This window comes from Anolis carolinensis, chromosome 2, assembly GCF_035594765.1.
Source record: "Anolis carolinensis isolate JA03-04 chromosome 2, rAnoCar3.1.pri, whole genome shotgun sequence".
Taxonomy (NCBI): domain Eukaryota; kingdom Metazoa; phylum Chordata; class Lepidosauria; order Squamata; family Dactyloidae; genus Anolis; species Anolis carolinensis.
The window spans coordinates 82,320,535-82,340,785 of NC_085842.1; the positions used below are offsets into that span (position 1 = coordinate 82,320,535).

Here is a 20,251-nt window from a genome sequence, read left to right on the forward strand (position 1 = left end):
CCTATTAAATGTCAAATTATGTTATGATTTTATAAATTAAGTACTGAAAGATGTTTTACAACAAACTGACAGAAAAAGCAGTTCAATACATGGTAACTTTATGTAGTAATTACTGTATTTACGAATTTAGCACCAAAACATTGCAATGTATTGAAAACTGACTACAAAAATATTGACTACTAAAAAAATTGACTACAAATAAAGATAGAACTGCATAAAATGAACTTACAGTAACAACATTGGCAGAAGTTAAATCTATAAAATGTTCAGTCCTGTGAAGATTTTAAAAATCTGTGATCCTTGCCTGCCTAGAGAAACAGTTGTGGATCCAGGCGAGAGGCATACTGCATTGGATAATACAGAATGCAGAATGAGCAAAGGTTGGATAAGCGAGATTCTACTATGATTTGCTGCAGCAACTGTTTTGGCTTATTTCAGATTTTCTGGTGTTTTTTTTAAATGAGCTGCTTCTGGTTTAATGCGTACTGCACAGAATAGAGAACAATGAAAATATCGTATATTGGATGATATTCTGTTAATTCTGACACTAGAAGTTAGACTTAGGACATTGCAACTAGCTTCTATTTTCATTTGCAATCATGGCACTATTGCCACAACTGCTAATGACCCTGAAACTCACCTTAAAAGCCAATCATCCAGAACAATGGAGGCCTGTATTGCTGGTGAGAGAGGCAACCAACCAGAAGCTGGTCATGTCATTCTGTAGCATCCTGTTTAGCTGCAGAAAAGACCTCCTTTGTTCCAGAAAGCAACCTATTAAAGGGTTTAGGGGTCTGATAGGAAGTTAAAGCTTCATTATGAAATCACAGTATTTGATAGAAGGTCTTGGTCACCCATTAAAATGGTGAGAAATGTAAACAGCATAGCATATTACAGACCCTTTCCTCTCCTACTATCAGTTCCCAAATGTCTGATACACACTATCTTCCTTTATCTACAGAAAATCAAAGAGACTTATCTAAGGCCCCTTCCACATCTATCTAATCTAAATCTAATCTAGTCTAGTCTAATCTAATCTAAATCTAAATCTAATCTATCTAAATCTAATCTGATCTATCTATCTAAATCTATAATAAAAGTGAAAACCCATATGTGTGTATGTGGCACACATGTCTGCAGCCTCCACAAACAGGCTACACTTCCCACTCCTGAGAATCTAGCAAGTCACTACTTTGCACTGACATTGCGGTTACAGCGAGCACCTTGAACATGTAGCCCAACCCCTGCCAATGTCCTCCCCAAACACTACAAACCACCACCCAAGGAATCCTTTCATTTGGGGACTATTTCATCCTACATTTTGCTTTTTCTTCCACCACAGGCAGGCATTCCAGGCTTATCCATTGCTGTGAAATTTGCATGGCCCCGCCTACTGCCCTTGCACCACAGGCAGACATCCCAAGGTTCTCCATTGCTGTGGAATTTGCATGACCCCGCCTACTCCCCTTCCCTTTCCAATCTGTCTGTATAACAAACAGTAAAACTGAGCTACAACTAAACTTACTGGAGGAGTTTGGGACATTGAAGTTGTAGTTTACCCTGCATCAAGTCAGAGCATTGTGACTCCTACTGGGGAATTTATAGGAGTTGTACTTCACCTACACCCAGAATGCTATGAGCCCAAACAGTGATAGCTCTGGGCCAAATTTGCCATGCATACCTGATATGCCCAGATTTGAAGACTGGTGGGTTTGGAGGGGAATTGGCCTGGACATTTGGGAGTAGTAGGTACTAGGATTTATAGTTCACCTGCAATGAATGAGCACTTCGAACCCCACCGGGACCAAAATTGCCACACAGAGCGCCCATAACCAATATAACGTATTGGACAAATTGGGGGAAAAGTCCCCATAACCAATACAATGTATTGCACAAGTTGGGGGCAAAGGGAGTTATAGTTCACCTGCATTTGGCTCTCAGAGTTGTAGTTCACCCTTATCCAGACAGCACTGAACCCAGCCAATGACGGATCTGGGCCAAACTTGGCACACTACCTCATCGTACCTAACTATGCATACAGGCAGGGTATAGGGGTGATTGACCTTTACTCTGTGAGTTGTAGTTCACCCTTATACAGACAGCACTAAACCCAGACAACTTCGGATCTGGACTAAACTTGGCACACAAGTTTCTCAAATGACCCGGGCACCACCGGGTCCTCAAGCTAGTAGCTATATAAAAATCCAGATGATCTGTCTTTAACTGGATTATCTGGCAGTGTAGATTCAGATAATCCAGTAAAAAGCAGATAATGTGGAATATTTGCCTAGATATTCTGGATTGCATGGCAGTATAGAAGGACCCTAGGTGCCCCGGTGGTGGAGTGTGTAAAAGCACTGAGCTGGAGACCGAAAGGTCCCAGGTTCAAACCCCGAGAGCGGCGTGAGCAGCCGCTGTTAGCTCCAGCTTCTGCCAACCTAGCAGTTCGAAAACATGCCAATGTGAGTAGATCAATAGGTACCGCTCCGGCAGGAAGGTAACGGTGCTCCATGCAGTCATGCCGGCCACATGACCTTGGAGGTGTCTACGGACAACGCCAGCTCTTCGGCTTAGAAATGGAGATGAGCACCAACCCCCAGAGTCAGACATGACTGGACTTAACGTCAGGGGAAAACCTTTACCTTTACCTATAGAAGGACCCTAAGTAAAGGGGTTCCAGTGGCATGGAATGTCCCATTCTGACAAAACGTGCCTCCAAATTTTGCCAAGCCTGAAGAAGGCCCTCCTCCTAAGATCTCAAAGCCTGGGAAGTCTTGTATGGATGAATATGGTTTGTCAGATGTCTTGAACAGAATCATAAAGCATTTTATAGGTTAGATACGAACATCTTGAATTGTGCTTGGAACATACTGGCAACTAGTAGTGCTGCTGTAACAAGGGAGTCATGTTCTTCCTATAATGGGCTGTAATCAACAATCTGGCTTCAGCTCTTGAGGAACACTTGAGGTTTCTGAGTGCTTTTCAGAGGCAGACATAAAATGGGTTGCAATGATCCAAACACAATTCTGAGAGCATTTGCAGTGTCTGCCTCTGTGGGTAATGCTGGACTAGAACTCTCATCAGCTCTAGACACCATAGTCAATAGTGAAGAATGCTGGATGCTGCAGTTCAGCAACATTTGGAGGGATACTCGTATATCATTATACTATTCTGAACACATCATTTCCTTCTAATTTTGAAAGCTAAGTAATATCAAGCCTGGTTAGAATTTGGATGGAAAACCACCAGGGAATACCTGGGATTTTCAGGCTGGGACAGGAAAAAAACCAGCCTGAAACAGTGCTGATAAAACTATTTTAGTCTGTGGGGTGTACAGCCAACATGAAACCTCAGTCATTCCTAAACATTTGCTGAATAATATGTCTTTGACAGGCGTGATGTATGAACATGGATACTACAATCACATTTTACATTTAAGATATGCACTTCACATGAGTGAAAAGTGTAAACTTAAAATAAGGGAATAGCTCAGGCTGGCATGTTTTTCACTGCCATCTTTGTGTTCTCCCTTTGAGCCAGTTTTTTAGCTGGACCATTTTTCTATGTTGGACTGTCCCCATCCTCGTCGTATAAGCGTATGCTTTTGTCAGCTCAAGCATTCAAAGCTTAGCTGTCTTATGATGTGCAAATGTCCTGCACTCCCACTGTGCTTATCATATCAAGTAGGAAAGCACAAAGTCCAAACAAACTGGAAGCCCAAAGGTGGTGTCGGAGATACAGGTTTATTAACAGTAACTCAAAGAACCAACCTTGCAAAAGGCTTTTAAAAAATATATGAAAAGACGAAGATCAGCTATCAGAATAGCCCAAACTTTTAGACCTCAGATGAAAGTGGTCCTGGTTTTCTTCTACATCATTGCAAACAGTGGCATTTTAAATACATTAAATTCATTTGATCTTGATTGTTTGGAATTTGCTGCATTTTAAGATTTCAACTTCAGAAGAAAGTCCAGGCATCTTTAGGTATATTTCTTTGGTCTAGGTTCATATGAAAACTCTGTACATGAATAACAGTAAAACATTTAGAAGAAGAAAAATCAATCATAAGCCAATCTATTAAAGCTACAGCTCCAATGCACACAAAAGGCATATATAAATGATTCACAGGAGCAAATGTTTAAAGATATAGAAAAACAAGTATTTAGATTTGGTTTTGCTGGTACAATTTATAGGCTTGTTATGGAAGCAACTTCTATTGAAGTTGTTGGGGAAGACGCCAAAAGAAAAGAAAGATGAAAAGCAATGGACAGAAGGAAGAGTTTCAGCCTCCTGCAATACCGAAACATGAGCTTGAGGTATTGCCTCAAGATGAAGTAATAATCATTTGTTAAATGTTGGAATATAATTATTTATTAATTTTTTTTCTTGAAAGAAACAACAATATTATTGATAATAATTATCACTTAAGAAAGTCTTCAACAATTGTGTGATTTTTGAGAGACTACCGTATTTCATTGCATAATAGTCATTATCACATGACACTTGCACCCCTTTTTGGAGAAGGCGAAATTGGACTTTTGCCATTCCCTGAATAATAGTCACACCTTTAGTTCCACCTTCCCGGCTGAGTGAACAAAGGGTGCGACTCCCAGAAGAGTCAAGGCCCACAGAGCCAAAAGGGAAAGAAGACAAGCGGATGGGGGAGTGAATTCACTCCCCCTGCCTGCCCTCTTCCCCTTTTGTAATGGGTAGGTGAGGTTGGCAGTTGTGGTACTCCCATTGAAGGTGCAGCCATATAGGTGGGTGAACTCATCTGCATGGCTGCACCCTCACAGGAACTACTATTATGTGGTGAAAAAAGCCCCTCAAATGGGGCATTTTTCATCTCATAATAGTCGCCATTGCATAATAGTTAAAACACACATTCGAAATGGAGGGAAAGTATGACTATTATGGAATAAAATATGATATCTGAAATTTTCTTTTTTTTTTCTTTTTTCTTTACGTAATATGAAGGTACAGAAATACTATTGAATATTTATACCTCAGTATGATCAAGCATGTAAACGTTTCCCTTGATTTCACCAGCTATTCTATTGTCACTCAAAATCCTATTAATCTTATACATAGCCATCTGTCTGAGGTTCTCAAAAATACTCATTTTATTTTCTTCCTTATCCTGTATCTTGTTTTACATTTTTTCCTTTCTTTCTCTTTCTTTCTTTCTTTCTTTCTTTCTTTCTTTCTTTCTTTCTTTCTTTCTTTCTTTCTTTCTCTTTCTTTCTTTCTTTCTTTCTTTCTTTCTTTCTTTCTTTCTTTCTTTCTTTCTTTCTTTCTTTCTCCCTTCCTCCCCCTGCCCCCCCCCCCGGGAACAGTTCAATCATGAGAATAATCTTATTTAATTCCTTATATTTATCTTTCCCCTTTATTCTGGAAATGAGGCCCTTCCATTTTGCCTCCCAGGTCTTTTTGGTTTGGCCCATCCTATAATAGCTTTTCCTTTCACTAATATAGTCTTGAAGTAGGTAGTCGGCTAAATATTTGTACCAAGTTTTTGTATCCCATTTCTTTTGGTCCTTCCAACCTAGGGCAACTGAGGCTTTAATTGCATCTAACATATGTTTTATTATTTCCTCCCATTCTTTAAGTTCTTTAAGGATCACTCTGTTGTATATGATAGCTATGTGGAAACTTCAAATTTAAAAGAAATAGGCTCAGGGGGTCAACATCCATGTGTATGAAAGGAACAGATTATTGATGTGCAGTGGTCCCTCGGTATCTTCTGGGATTTGGTTCCAAGATACTCTGTGGATACCAAAATCTGTGGATAGTAAAGTCCCATGATTTACACTACTGTAGAAAATGGTGTCCCTTATATAAAATGGCAAAATCAAGTGGATTTGGGATTTTCTCTTGTTTTTTGAACATTTTCAAGTCTTGAATGATTGAATCTGTGAATAAGTAAGACCAACTGTACCTTCAAGCCCTGTTTACAGATGTCTGCGGAGGTATTTAATCATCCAGTCTGGAACCAAAGAGGCTATATTAAAAGGCCTTCAGTTCAGTTCTGCAAGGATCTTTCTGTGTTGACATAAACTGAGAATACTTAAAGTAGCATTATGTCACATTTCTACAGTTTTTCAATGGGGCATGGTGTAATAGGTGTAATTTTCATCACGTTCGCTCTAGAAACATCTCAAACCAAGCCAAGAGTGTTCTTTGCTCACACTCTGAGATTGGCTGAAACCAATCACCCATTACAGTTAACCAATGGTTCTCCCAGTAGAGAAAGTTGCTGAAGTCAGATATGCATAGGAGGCAGGGGCAGAGGAAGAATTCAAGAAATCCCATGGATAAAACTGATTTAAAGTCTCTTGAAGATCTAACTTAAGGTTTAGAGAACCTAGATAGGTTTCAGGTGCTCATCTGGGAAAGAACAGTTAAATGCATCATGCTATGCAATTGTGGTTGCTGTACAACTTCAAGTCATTTCCAACTTATAACAACGCAAAGGAGAACCTATAATGGGGTTTCCTTGGCAAGTTTTGCTTTGAGATTTGTCATAGCCTTTCTCTGAGGATGTGAGAAAGTGATTGCCAAAGATAATCCAGAGGGTTCCCGTGGCTGAACGGTATTTGAAGCCTGCTCTCTCAGAGTCCTTATTTAACACTCGCTTAAATAAAACCTTAGAGATGTTATTTTCTATGTGGTTCAAATCAGAGCAGAAAATTATCTAAGCAGACTTTCAAGGAAGGAATCTAAGTAAGGATTTTCAGCAAACATACTTAAGAATGTGTTTCCTCAACATCCTTGCATTCTGGGAACACGATCATTCCCCACACAACGCAAGGCACAAAGCTGAGGATAAAGGTTTGAAAAGAACAGCATGTGGGCTATATTTCACACAAATGCAGGTGAGAACTCAGAATCCCTTCTCAGTCAAAGCCTACCATTTAAAAAGTGAACCTTGTAAGAAAATTATAGAACTGGGATGGTGGGGAATACACAGGGAGAAATCAAGTACAGGCTTCATTTTGTATGGGTTACATGGGCAAAATTGAGAATGCCACTCCTTCAGTGACAAATCAACAAGCAGAATGCTGCTGCTGAGCTACAGCCAAGGAGGTGCTCTATGATCTCCTGAATTCAGTCATTCGTCTTGGTCCTGTGGCATCCTTTCCCAGATGTACCTAGAGAGTGAGATGAAAAGCGAATTAGAGTACAGACAGTCCCCGAGTTACAAACATCCAACTTACACATGACTCATAATTAAGAAAGGGGATGAGACAACATGGCGTGAGAAAAATCTACACCTCATGGGGAAAAGCTGTCTCCAGCAAAGCTTTATCACCAATCCTTATCTCCACAACAAGCCAAATTCTCCAAAACCCAATTATAATTAATTTTTGTTGGAACGGGCTTATTCTCATGTAGGTAAAGGTAAAAGTTTCCCCTGACAAGTCCAGTCATGTCTGACTCTGGGGGTTGGTGCTCATCTCCATTTCTAAACTGAAGAGCCGGCATTGTCCGTAGACACCTCCAAGGTCATGTGGCTGGCATTACTGCATGGAGCGCCGTTACCTTCCTGCCGGAGCGGTACCTATTGATCTACTCACATTGGCATGTTTTCGAACTGCTAGGTTGGCAGGAGCTGGAGCTAACAGTGGCCGCTCATGCCGCTCCCGGGGTTTGAACCTGGGACCTTTCGGTCTCCAGCTCAGTGCTTTAATGCCACCAGGGCTCCTTATTCTCATGTAAGCTGCCCGAAGACCCTTCAGGGAGATGGAGGTGGGATATAAAAATAAAATTGTTGTTGTTGTTGTTATTGTTGTTGTTGTTGTTGACAGAAAATGAGGTGAAATCTTCTGAATAGGGGCACAGCCAGCCAAACAAGTACTATATAAAAGCTTTTGATAGCATAGGGAAGGGTTAACACCCCTGTGGCATTTGTTTGGCTGTTTGTGCCCCTATTCAGAAGATTTCTCATCACTTTCTGTCCCTAATATATATATATTATATGGCTGGAGTTGTATTAAAAAATGTTCTGATTTACAAACAAATTCAGAACCTGTCTTGGGAACTGCCTATACTGGTTTTCTAACTGTTTTCCCTGTGATGCCTTAATCCACATAGTGTCTGAAATAGTATATTTTCAGTTTGGATGCACATTGTCTGCACTGTGTTTTGTGAAGTGCTACAGGAATCTTCCTAATCCTTTCCCCGACAATATCGATATAATCCAAAAATCATCCTCATGCATTCTTTTTTAATTTCTAAAGTATAGATGCTTCCTTATTTAGCTGTTGGGGAGTGCCTGTGAATGGCAGAAAAGGCTCAACGTCTCTTCTTTGAATTTTCTCTTTGCTTTCTCCCCCTTCTCCCCCTATCACCCTGTGTTTTAAACATAACTTGCAAAAAACATCCAGATGTTTTGATTTGCACCTCTCAGAAGCCCAGTAAACATGGCCAGTTATCCTAGATTTTGGGATTTAGTGGCAAAAACACTGGGAGAATCAAGCGTTTTTGTTGCTACACATCTCTGTCCTGTCAGAGAAAAGAGTTGACACCTACTAACATAATTTTTCTGACATTCTAAGCACAGCTGTATTAAAGCATTGTCATTTGTATTTCTATCATTCTTAAGGTGTAGGATAGAAGTATGTGTAAGTGCGTAGGTGGATACGAACGCGGTTATTCAGAGCAGAAGTGGAATGTGCAGCATGCTGAAACTGTCGTTTAAAGTGGTATGAAAGGTCTATTTAAAAAACCAGGTTTGACAGAGAATTGGGTAGGAAGTGAGGCCATCACAAAGGAGTCTGTGGCTGTGCTGATGTCACCAAGCACCTTGGTGGGGAGAAGTGATACGACAGCAGAACTGGAAAGGAAATGGATTCAAACAATTGAGGTTAGACACCTCGGAATTTATCAAGTGGCATCTCCACTCAATTTCATACAAATCAAGACAGCAGTGTTTGACTGTTTAACAGTCCCCAGTTTACCTTGTAACCTAACATGTTTAAGAAACATAACAGCATGCCAAAAGGAGATGCAAAGCTAATGATATGACCTCCATATTTCCTTTCTGGCTACCTGAAAACTCTTGGCATATATCTTCTTTCAATTAGCCACAGTCCTTCCACCCCAGTTTCAAAGCAGAGCTGGTTTTCCCATTGTTTTAGAAAAAACTGACACACAAACCTTCATTGGCAGGGCATACATTGCAACTCGGGTCGCCTCTGTCTTCCCGATGTTCTTCTTCCTGAACAACAAGCTGGGTGGAGGGAAAAACAACTGCTAATATATAATGACATTTTAAAATGCCCATGCAACAAAAGGCTACAACTTGATCTCAGCTAATGTTTCTAACATTGTGCCAGGCAATCTAGAGACAGGATACCAGGATTTCATAGAATGCAATTAAAATGGTCATATAGTACAGTAAATAGCAGTGAGCATGGAGTCTGAGTGTGAATCTAGAGTTCTGAGACACCTTACATTTCGAGGTATTTCATTTTGGTGAAATTTTAATGGACCACAGCCCATTTCAATAGATTGAGTTACAAATACCACTGTACTTCTTGGAGAAATCAAAGCTCCTCTATTTTGTATGTGGGAGCCCCTGGTGGTGCAGCGTAACATTGTGTACTTATACAAAGACTCTAGATTGCATCTACCTTAACACAGTTAAACACTTAATTTACATGGTCCTGTTATATGGAATCACAGAACTATAATTTAAAGCTTTTTAGCAGAGAAATCTAAGTACATCAGAAGTCTACAACTTACAAAGGATGAAGTCATGACAATTAAAGGAGGATCAACCTGTGATAAGTAGGCAGAGTAGAAACACTTACTGTTAAATGCAATTTAAAACCACACGAATAAAAGAAACTGCAGTACCCATCCATTAGGTCTTCCATCAAAATTCAGTCAACAGGCCAAAGTCTATCTGTATAATAAGGGGTCTGTCTGCACCAAATAATTATAGCACTTTTTTTCAACTTTAACTCTCATGGTTCCATCCATGAGGCCTTTTCTGTGGCTGTTCACACACTTAATAGCTTACTCCCTAGGGAGGTAAAGATGGTCTATCAGCCCATGGAAACTTTTTAAAAATTTCCAACTGTGTCTTAGGAACTGACTGCAAGGGGTTTTAATAGTATACATTTTGACTTAGTTTTTTTTCTTTTATGGATCTTCTTTAAATGCTTTCAGTTTTATGTATAGTTTAATTGCATTGTAGCAGCTTTCGCATGTGCTACATATATCTTCACAAATGCTCTTCTGTATTTGCTATAATCCCAAAGCTGGTGGAAAGGTGGGATGTGGATGTGTGCATGGTATCTCTTAACTGAAATGCTTGAGACCAGAGGTATTTTTTATTCTGATTTACTTAATTATTTTGGAATACTTGCATAAACATAATGAAATACCTTGGAGATGGGATCCAAGTCTAAACACAAAATTCCTTTATGCTTCATATACACATTGTACACATTTACTGAAGGTAATTTTGTAGGCAATATTTATAGTATTTTTGTGCATGAAATGAAGTTATTGTACATTGAATCAACAGAATGCAAAGAGTCATTATCTTAGCCACCCATGTGGACAATTTTGGATTTTGGAGTATTTTGGAATCTGGTTAAGGAATGTACAATGTGTATGTTTGTGTTTGTGTGTGTAGAAACCTCCTCTGCATTGGCAAAGTATTCCTGGGAAACACTCAGAAGTGCATTGGAAGTGCATTGGGGATCAGATGTGTTTGGTCTTGGACCAATCCCTAAGAACCCCTTGGGCTATAACTTTGGCCCAGATAGGAGAAGCCTCTTCTGTTTCCAATCTCACATTTTCGCCAGCCACTTGTCAATAGGTTGAAAAGTTGCAAAGCTGTGCTGTGACTCATGACTGAGACTTTCTCCCCTCTGCCTTTCGTTGATGGCAGTTTAACCACAGGGCAGCCTATGTCAGCAGGTGTTGTAGAGTTAGCCACTTCATTTAAGATCCTTAGCAACTCCAGCAACTCCCGTCTATTTGTGCATGTTTAAAGGTTATTTTATTTTTGAATGGGGGTTCTCTCTTGGCTATTCTGAGAAAGCAGGCTGTCAATGTTTAATTTACTATTTGCCTTACTGATTCTGACTGATAAGAGATCTCCCTCTGCAGGTGACTAACGAATGGTATTAACACGTTGCTTTGAAACAGGAGCCTAATTGTGGACAATTACAGCCAAGTTTTTCCTTCTGTCTCCACAGGCCAGGCCAGAAGAGTTTTCACAAAATCTAAGGTGTAGTGCACAAAAACTATTGGGCATTGTGGGCGGTAAGAAAACTAACTGGTGAAAGACTCTTACAGTGTGCACTCCTGTGTGTATTTATTTGAAAGTCCCACTATGACTCTTATTTCAGTATTAGTGATAAGCCAGTTTCTTTCATCAAGGTTAGCATTGGAGGTAGAAGAATCTATAGCTTTGTCCTCTGAGAGTTCATCTAGACCAGTGGTTCTCAACCTGTAGGTCCCCAGGTGATTTGGCCTTCATCTCCCAGAAATCTCAGCCAATTTCCCAGCTGTTAGGATTTCTGGGAGTTGAAGGCCAAAACATCTGTGTTTTGGGGTTCTGTGTTCTCAGCTTCATATTTAAATGCCAGTGTTTCAGTTTAGCATTTTCTTGTTATATTATGATTGCATTAATTTATGAAATGTGTTAAGAAAAAAAATCCCAGAAAGTGTGTACTCATAGTCCAGAATCAGACTGACATTAACATTTAACAGAATAACATTTATTCCAGCTGTAACACAGCATACATCTGTTCGAAACAGAATCAGAGACTTTCAAGGAAAATAATACGAATGACTTTTAAAGGCCATTTTAGTGTATTTACTGTATTTTAATTCTGTTTTTACCTTTTGTATTGCACCTTTTAAACTTGTTTAGTGTGGAATGTTAGCCACTTTGAGTCCCCACGGGGAGAAAGGCAGAGTATAAATAAAGATAACTAATAATAATAATAATAATAATAATAATAATAATCTGGAGACCCACAGGCTGAGAACCACAGTTCTACACTTTAGAATGAATGCTGTTTGATACCACTTTAACTGTCCCAGCTCAATGCTATGGACACATAGAAGTTGTTGTTTTCCAAGATCTTTATTCTCTGCCAAAGAGTGCTAATGGCGCATCAAACTATAACTTCCAGCATTTAGCCATGGCAGTTAAAGTGGTGTCAAACTACAGTGCAGCCTAAGAAAGGATTGGGAAAGAGGCTGCTGTTATTCTCTCCACACCATCCAGCGCCTGCTACCTGAGGTAATTATCTCACATTGCGTCATGCAGATGTAACATCCCAGATGTCACTTTCAAGTTTTACTTCTGAAATAGAATGAGAACAATGTGTGTAATCACTCTCGAGCCTTTGTCTTTAGATGCTTCTTAGCTGCGGAATGCCAGACACAACCAAGTTTTGATTCTACCCAACTCACCCATTTTCGTGGTCTTCCCCTGGGCCTTTTTTCAACTGAAGCATGCAACTGTAATAAAGAAGAAGAAGAAAACAACCACCGCTTCAGGAAACACATTGTCTTTATAACCAAAGTACTCAACATTCTTAAAGTTTTCTTAGTGAGGAGCATCCAGCAATAACAGGGAAGGAAGAATAACCTTATGTAACAAAATTAGAAAGTTTTTCTGTTCCTGGTTTGAAAGAGGTACTCCTGCTTAATTATGTAGTACTTACTTTGAAAGTAGTTGTTATATTCCAGAAACTTTGTTTTTGTGGCTACCACAAACTATATTGAATTGGTTGAGACTCGATGAGATATTCACTGATAAACTATAGCAAAATGTGTTGCAGGATGTTACTGAACATTTCCCATATTTCTATGATAGAACCAATTAGGAAATGGCATTTATAACCCAGGAACAAAAATCGTCTTACATAGTGTAATTATTTAGAAAAAGAGTGCAGTGGAAAACTGAGACCAATGGCAAAAGTTGGCACACAAGAAGTCAAAGTAAAGGTGGGAGATGGCCAAGAGGGTATTGCCACCATAGTGGAGGGAAGAATGAGCATGAGGTTTGAGGGAGTCCTGGTCAGGCTCCTCTTCTCTCAGGGTGCATTATGGGGAAGGATTATCTGACTTAGGATTTAAAAATCTTCAAATGTGCCCCAAGAATGCTAAGCCCAGAGTACTGCATGGAAAACATGGCTAGATCGAATCCAGATCCCCAAAAATTTCTTAGTGTCAGCTCAAGGAATGGGGGAAGGTATCAACAATGACAGCTTTCCAGTGCTTGTGCCAACCATAGGAAATCAGTGGAGATAAACTATAAAAAAGCTTTCTAAAGTTTGATTGAGCCTTCTGAAGGATACTATCAATTGGACAATTTTACCAGTTATTATTTGCAGGAAGAACAAAATAAAGACTCGGGCTCTGAGAATCAGCAAGCATATAGAAGTTTACAGGTAAAAAAGAGCTCATTTAGTATTTATTAAAGAAATAGCTGGTACAGTGAAGTCATTTCAGCATTGGACTATGATTCTGATGATTCAACCCCTAGTGTATTACAGAGTACACAATGTTTTGAGCAGTGAGGTGCCTCTCCACCATTTGGAGGTGACTAGCCCCCACATCCAAGCAGATCACAGGCTCCCTCAGCTACATTAAATTAAAATAATAGAGGGAAACTATATATTGAGGAATTGGACAAAAAGCAATAGCTTTGCAATGAGTACATGGCAATGTGTTACATATAAGTGGAGGAAGTAGCCAATGATAGAAGAGACAGGACTCAAAGTGGGAGGAATTGTGTGAACCTGATCACTTACGAAACTTTCAATGGATACAGGAATGAGAGGAAGCCAAAGATTTAAATTAAAAATGGACACACATTATTTTCTCCCACTACTGCTTCTCCATCTGTAGGAAGAGATGGGTTGAGTAATGAACAAAAGGATATGAATATAAAATATGTTTGTGAGTGGGTGTGAAGATATATAGTAAAGGTAAAGGTTTCCCCTGATGTTAAGTCCAGTCACGTCTGACTCTGGGGGTTGGTGCTCATCTCCATTTCTAAGCTGAAGAGCCGACGTTGTCTGTAGACACCTCCAAGGTCATGTGGCCGGCATGACTGCATGGAGCGCCGTTACCTTCCTGCCGGAGTGGTACCTATTGATCTACTCACATTGGCATGTTTTCGAACTGCTAGGTTGGCAGAAGCTGGAGCAACAGCGGGTGCTCACTCCGCTCCCGGGATTTGAACCTGGGACCTTTCAGTCTGCAAGTTCAGCAGCTCAGTGCTTTAACACACTTCGCCACTGGGGCTCCGTGAAGATATATAATAAATAAAAAATATTCAATTTATAACTGCACAGTTCTAACTGTAAATCACAATATGGGAGAAGATCAACAAGATATAAATAATTTGTGGGAGGCAAATAAATTAGTTCAAAGTCTTATCAGATTTTCCATACAAGTAGAAGCCAGACAAGATTTTATTTTGTCTCCATGAAATTCTTACATTATGCAATGTTTCTCTCAAACGAAAGCTAGAGTACAGATTTTAGAGAATAAAAATGCTTCTTCTCTGTCACTCCCTGTAACGGAGGTGGGTTGAGTGCTAATAAGCTTCAGTCACTTGTCCTCTCTTACCATCTGTCCATTACCAGCACTCAGCTTTTTGCTTCCTCTTGGTCTTCCACGTGGTTTCTTTGGTGGCAATGGGTCAGAAGTCTCCTGTTTGGACAGAGAAAGGAAATTGACTTCTATGGTAAATAGCAGGGTGGTGCAGTGGTTTTGGACTTGGGCTTCAGGAGGCCAGGTTTTGAATTGCCACTTGGAAACCTACTGGGAGATTCTGAGCAAGTTGCATTCCCTCAGCCTGAGAAGAAGGCCATGGCAGCCCTCCTTCATTACAGTATATATTTCCAAGCAAAATCTATAAGGTGATAACAGTCCAAATTAGCTTGAAGGAACTTGATAACAACATTAGAGCAGAAAATCTAGGATCATGGATATTCTGACAGTATACACAGAGACTACAAAAAAAACAAAACAAAACTCCAACAGATGCAGGAAACAAGTTGATTAATCCAAACTATTTAAAATCTCAAACAATAAGATTTTCACTAGAATGCAAAGAATAATTCACTTCTTGTACAATTTCTTAGGCCCCTTCTACACTACCATATAAAATCCAGATTATCTGCTTTGAACTGGATTATATGACAGTGTAGAATGGGCTTTGGATGACTAGTTCCAAAAGATATTAATAATTCCTAGAATTATAGCTGACTTCTTGGGGAAATTGTCAAAATTCAGAACAGGTTTTATCTTACTCATATATCAGATTGTTAGATGTTAAAACCTTTTTTTCAGAACTAAAAAAGGCAAGCAAGAATTTCCACTCAGTGGGAGAATTGTGAGAAGTATATTGTATTTCTGCTTTTTATTATATTCTCTGTGTATCCTGCCAGAAAATCCATCATCCTAAGTGTTCTGTTCTGTTGTTGTCACCATGTTACATTTAGCTAAGAAGCATTTATTTAAATTCAAAGGGTGCTAGCACAAACACATTTTTTTAAAAAGCACATGAATATGGAGTAGAACTAAAAGGAATATTGGGGACTATCAGAAATAGGGTCTATTTTCCAATTTCATTATGCAGATTTAAAATTAAGAAATGTATTTCTTAATTTTAAATCTTTAAATTCTTTTGAATGTTGCATTTTAAAAACTCACAATTCAAAGCCTATGTGCTTTAGAAGCCTTGGCATCTCTGGATTTAGTATTTTCTGTTTCTATATATTGTTGTGAAAGTTCAACAGTGAAGAAAGCTGGCAGGAAGAAAATACTTTAAAACATTATGCTGGAGAGGACTGAGTTTCACCTACCTGCATCTGACAAAATATATCCTCTCTAGGAATTCTGTAGGTCCTCCTGCACTTTTCTATTGTAACTTCCAGTAGAAGTCATTCATTTCAGTAGGGTTTACTATAATACATGGTTTTCTGTGGTCCATTCAGGAACATATCCATTGCAGATATAGGGTTTGTATTGTAATTCAAAAATGATTAGTAAATAGTTCCTAGAGCAAACTGATCCATGAAGTACCTCTAGAAGCCAAACAAACTAAGGCTATTGTACTATGGACACATCAGGAGATGACATGGCTTCTTAAAAACATAGTTGGTAAAGTAATGGGCAGTAAGATGATAAGAAGAATTCATTATAGGTGGATTGACCCTGAGTTTGCAAGTCCTGAGTTATTCTTGATTTCTGGAGAGAATTTAGTCTTGCTCTTGAATGCATTTATTTATTTATTTGCCTTAAACAAATGGTGACAGAATCCTATGATCTGCACTTTATAATCACATTTTACCTCCCTGGGTATTTTAGACAGTTTACTTAATTTTGATAATTTTGCGTCTGAAATGAACCAATTTGGGATTATTTTATATTGTTATGTTTTAACTATGGCTGTAAACCGCCTTGAGTCCTTGAAGAAAGGTGATATAGAAATGTCCCAAAATAAATAAATAATATACCTAAAACTCTTTTCAACACCACATTTGAAATTAATTGACTCTCTTCTTATCAGCATTTTTTTACCATCCAGATTTCATAACCATACCTAGAGATAGGCAATAGGGTGGTCTGGATCATCCTAACTTGGCTTCCTCTCTGTTTTTCTTTCAGTGGCAGGCAAATACCTTTTTTTACCTAAACACGTCTCAACTGTTGATAGGTTGAGACAGAAGGGTCTTTATGGATGCATTTTTCTTTTGATCTTCCAACTATGTTTCAAACTGTTTTAAATGAATATTTATTTAATAGTTCTTAAACCTTTTATTATTAGGTTTTTAATGTTATCATCTTAATCCATATTATTAATTATCTTGGGTCCCATATCAAGAGAAAGGCTGGATAAAAATCCAAATAGAGCAGTGGTTCCCAGCCTTTGGCCTCCAGGTGTTTTGGACTTCAACTCCCAGAAATCCCAGCCAGCTTACTAGCTGTTAGGAACTGTGGGAGCTGAAGTCCAAAACACCTGGAGGCCCAAAGGTTGGGAACCACTGAGATAGAGTAAAACTATCACAATTAGCCCCTCACCCTAACCACAGGCCTTGAATTTACCTCTAAAATTTTACTCTATGCACCTGAGGAAGTGGACTGTAGTTCACAACAATTCTAAATCTGTTAGAATCATAGAATAGAATCATAGAATAATAGAGTTGGAAGAGACCACATGGGTCACCTAGTCCAGCCCCCTGCCATGCAGGAAAGCACAAAGTACCTCGGATAGGTGGTCATCCAGCCTCTGTTTAAAAGCCTCTAAGGAAGGAGCTTCCACCATGGTTTCCTGTTAGTTTTAACTCTGCAATGTTTTGCCATCACATAATAAACAATCACAGCTAACTGTTCAGATTCTTTGTAACAGACAAATATTCATATACAGTGTTCCCTCACTTATCACGGCGGTTACATTCCAGGACCACCGGCAATAAGTGAAAATCCGCGAAGTAGGGACGCTATATTAATTTTAATATTTATATGTTATTTTAGTAGTTATACACTATTTTAAGTCTTTATCAACTAGTCGTGTGTTGATAAATCGCCTCCTTCTCCTCCCGTTGCCGCTTGGACTCCTTTTCTCTCCCTTCCTCCCTTCCTTAGGCTATAAATAGTACTTTTTTATGATTTATAATATTCTTTTAGAGTTTATTGACCACTAAACAGCGAATCCACGAAAAGTGAACTGCAAAGTAGTGAGGGAACACTGTACTAAGAGTATTTCCACCCCTCTAACATTTTTGGATAGCCAAAAAATGTCACCCTATAGATATATAAAAGGCAAATATGAAGCAAAGCAGTAATTCAGGGTTTTCAGATTTTTTTTTTTAAAAAAACATCTTTAGGGGAAAAAAAGAAGACATTTGATTGTGTATGCATTGTGTAAAAACACCAGCAGAGATACAAGCAGGCATGGTTTCCTGTTACAATTGCTATATGTTGTTGTTGTCATTGTTAACTGCTGTGGCTATGCTTGTGTTGTACAATTTCAGTGTGGCTTCCATTGGTCTTAATCAGTTTATGTGAATAAATATTCATTCTTCTATGCAATATTGAATACCGTTTTGTAATGCTCAGATCTATATTTGTTGTGATTTAAATATATGTTGTTCAAATACACATATTTGCCTTGCCTGCATTATTCAGATATGTAAACACTAAACAACATTGCTATAGTATATAAGCTTCTTCATAGCAAAGGCGTATCATGCCAGAGAAAAATGTGTTCACTTTGTGTGCCCACATAGGTCTGTTTGCATTTTTTGCAAGCCACAGTATGGATTTAAGAACTGAAATTTGAGGCAAGATGAATTTCCTTCTTCTAAGATTGAACAAATCATAACCTGAATGGCCAAGTTCAGAACCATCAAGTTAATTTCTGCTTACATAGGTGAGTACATGCAAACAAAAAGCTCTTTGGACCGCAGATTAGAACAATTTAAGAGAGTCTCTGTTCTAGTCATCCAATATGACTCTGAATATACCACAAAAGGCATTAGGACCCAATATCATACATCCCAAATTGATAAAAAGCAGAATATCAAATACTAAGTGGATGGATGTTTACCTGTGGCTGTTTCCTTGGTCGTCCCCTCTTTCTTTTTGGTACATCATTCATAATAGCTGGTTCTGGTCCCACTGGTTCTCCAACATTGCTCATAGTGGCCTCTCGCGGGTCCTGCAATGACTTTTCCTTCTGTGGCTGTCTTCTAAAATAACAAAAGATCTCATGAATTCTCTGCATGTTCTTAGGACTTCTGTTGTCAGCAAAGAATGCCATTCACCAAAGACATATACATACAGGTTGAAATCAGAATGCAGTCCATCTGTGACAGCATTACCTTCTAGGTAATTCAAGACTTTGGAGGTTGCCAGAGGAGCCTTAAGACAACGTCTCCATGTTATCCCGCCTTTTCCTTTTCTCCTTAACATATTTTCATCAAGATTCCTCAGCCTCCCCCTAATCATGGTCATGACTGTGATTTAAGTCCAACACAATTAAAGACTGCCTCAGAAGAGGGCCAGATTTGGGAAAGAAAGTTGGGGCAGATCTCGTTAAAGTCAAGGAGATTAATGTATTTGTTTGAAGCTCATAGAAAATCTTGAGCAGGGACTTGTAGTAAGCTGGGGGACCGGGCTGGTGGCAGTGATAGAGATGCAAACCAGCGGTAGCCAAATATGTGGGAGAAGTGTGGAAGATTTTACCAGATATTCGCATCCATGGCTAATTGCCATTTCTCCAACAAAAATACACGTTCTTCCACCCAGAACGTTGAGCTTCCTGCAAGGTCCAAGACACAGGAACATCTGTCACTCCTGGCCTCCTTCCACATTCCAAGAATATATTAGGAACTTTGTTGGCTTATGGATAAAGATGATTGCTCTAATACACAAGGATCTCTCCCACATACACATTTGTATATTTCAAATGCAGATTTATCAGTAAAACAAAAAGTCTGGATCAGACTTACCTGTCAAGAAGTTAAGTTGCTGCACTAACTTTTCAACAGGGCACTCAGTCATCTAAACCAGGGAGGAAGAAAAGGGAGAAGAGACTGAGAGAAATTCAATGAGTCACTCTCTTCTTAGCATGAAGAGGAGGAAAATTGTTCTTGAACATTCATCTCAGGAGCCTTACAAGTTGCTGCACCCAACTGTACTTTGTTCCCAATGAGTGATACGGAAAGCAGGCTGAGTGCTGCCTCACACTGATCTTGCGATGGCAGTCGTGAGCTGTGGTAGCAAGTGAAACTTTCTAAAAGGTAAGGTTTAACTCAGCTGTAGTCTTGTAGTAAACTGACAAGAGCGGAGGAGGAAACCCCCAACTAGAGGTAACCTGCTTTTTCTGCTGCCCTATGTGTTACAAATAGTTTCCTAGAGAGGCAGTAATATGAATAGAAAGGATAGCACGTTTTCGCAGATTAGCCTAGCATCCTACAAGTGGAGGGTGCTTTGCACTTTCATTTCTTTCTCATCTGAAGAATCTGGGCCTGCATGCAAAATTTTAGGGGCTTTTGCCATAAGTCAGAATTGAAACAAGACACAGGACTGGAAACTTGCTGGAATTGAAGTTCAGCAAGATTTACTAGGGATCAAAGATAGCTTCACAAGGAAAATATATGAGTTACTGATCTGAGTTTTCAAGAAATAGCTATGTTAGTCTCTAGTAGCATAAAAAGAAGGGGAGATTAAAATGTAGCAGCACCATTAAGACTAT

The 20,251-nt window shown here is 39.2% G+C and overlaps 1 protein-coding gene across 2 annotated transcripts; it reads right to left on the reverse strand.

Moving 5' to 3' along the window:
• Positions 1–5,219: 5,219 nt before the first annotated feature.
• On the reverse strand, positions 5,220–20,039 carry LOC103277918 (high mobility group protein HMGI-C). 2 transcript variants are annotated; one of them, XM_008105055.3, is made up of 7 exons: positions 19,673–20,039; positions 19,506–19,557; positions 18,602–18,743; positions 14,614–14,697; positions 12,445–12,492; positions 9,160–9,232; positions 5,220–7,151 (listed from the first exon to the last, which is right to left on the reverse strand). In XM_008105055.3, the coding sequence occupies exons 3-7, from the start codon at positions 18,692–18,694 to the stop codon at positions 7,108–7,110; spliced, it is 342 nt and encodes a 113-aa protein (XP_008103262.1). In that variant the 5' UTR covers positions 18,695–18,743; positions 19,506–19,557; positions 19,673–20,039; the 3' UTR covers positions 5,220–7,107. The 2 variants fall into 2 exon arrangements, with proteins under 2 accessions (XP_008103262.1, XP_062826158.1); XM_062970088.1 differs by having other exon boundaries at positions 19,506–20,039.
• Positions 20,040–20,251: the final 212 nt, after the last annotated feature.

Coding starts and splice junctions, on each gene's coding strand:
- LOC103277918 (XM_008105055.3), bottom strand. CDS start 18,694: ATGAGCAATGTTGGAGAACCAGTGGGACCAGAACCAGCTATTATGAAT. Junction 12,493..14,613: donor GTGCTGGTAATGGACAGATG/GTAAGAGAGGAC, acceptor TCTTTATTACAG/TTGCATGCTTCAGTTGAAAA. Junction 7,152..9,159: donor TGTATGCCCTGCCAATGAAG/GTTTGTGTGTCA, acceptor CTCACTCTCTAG/GTACATCTGGGAAAGGATGC.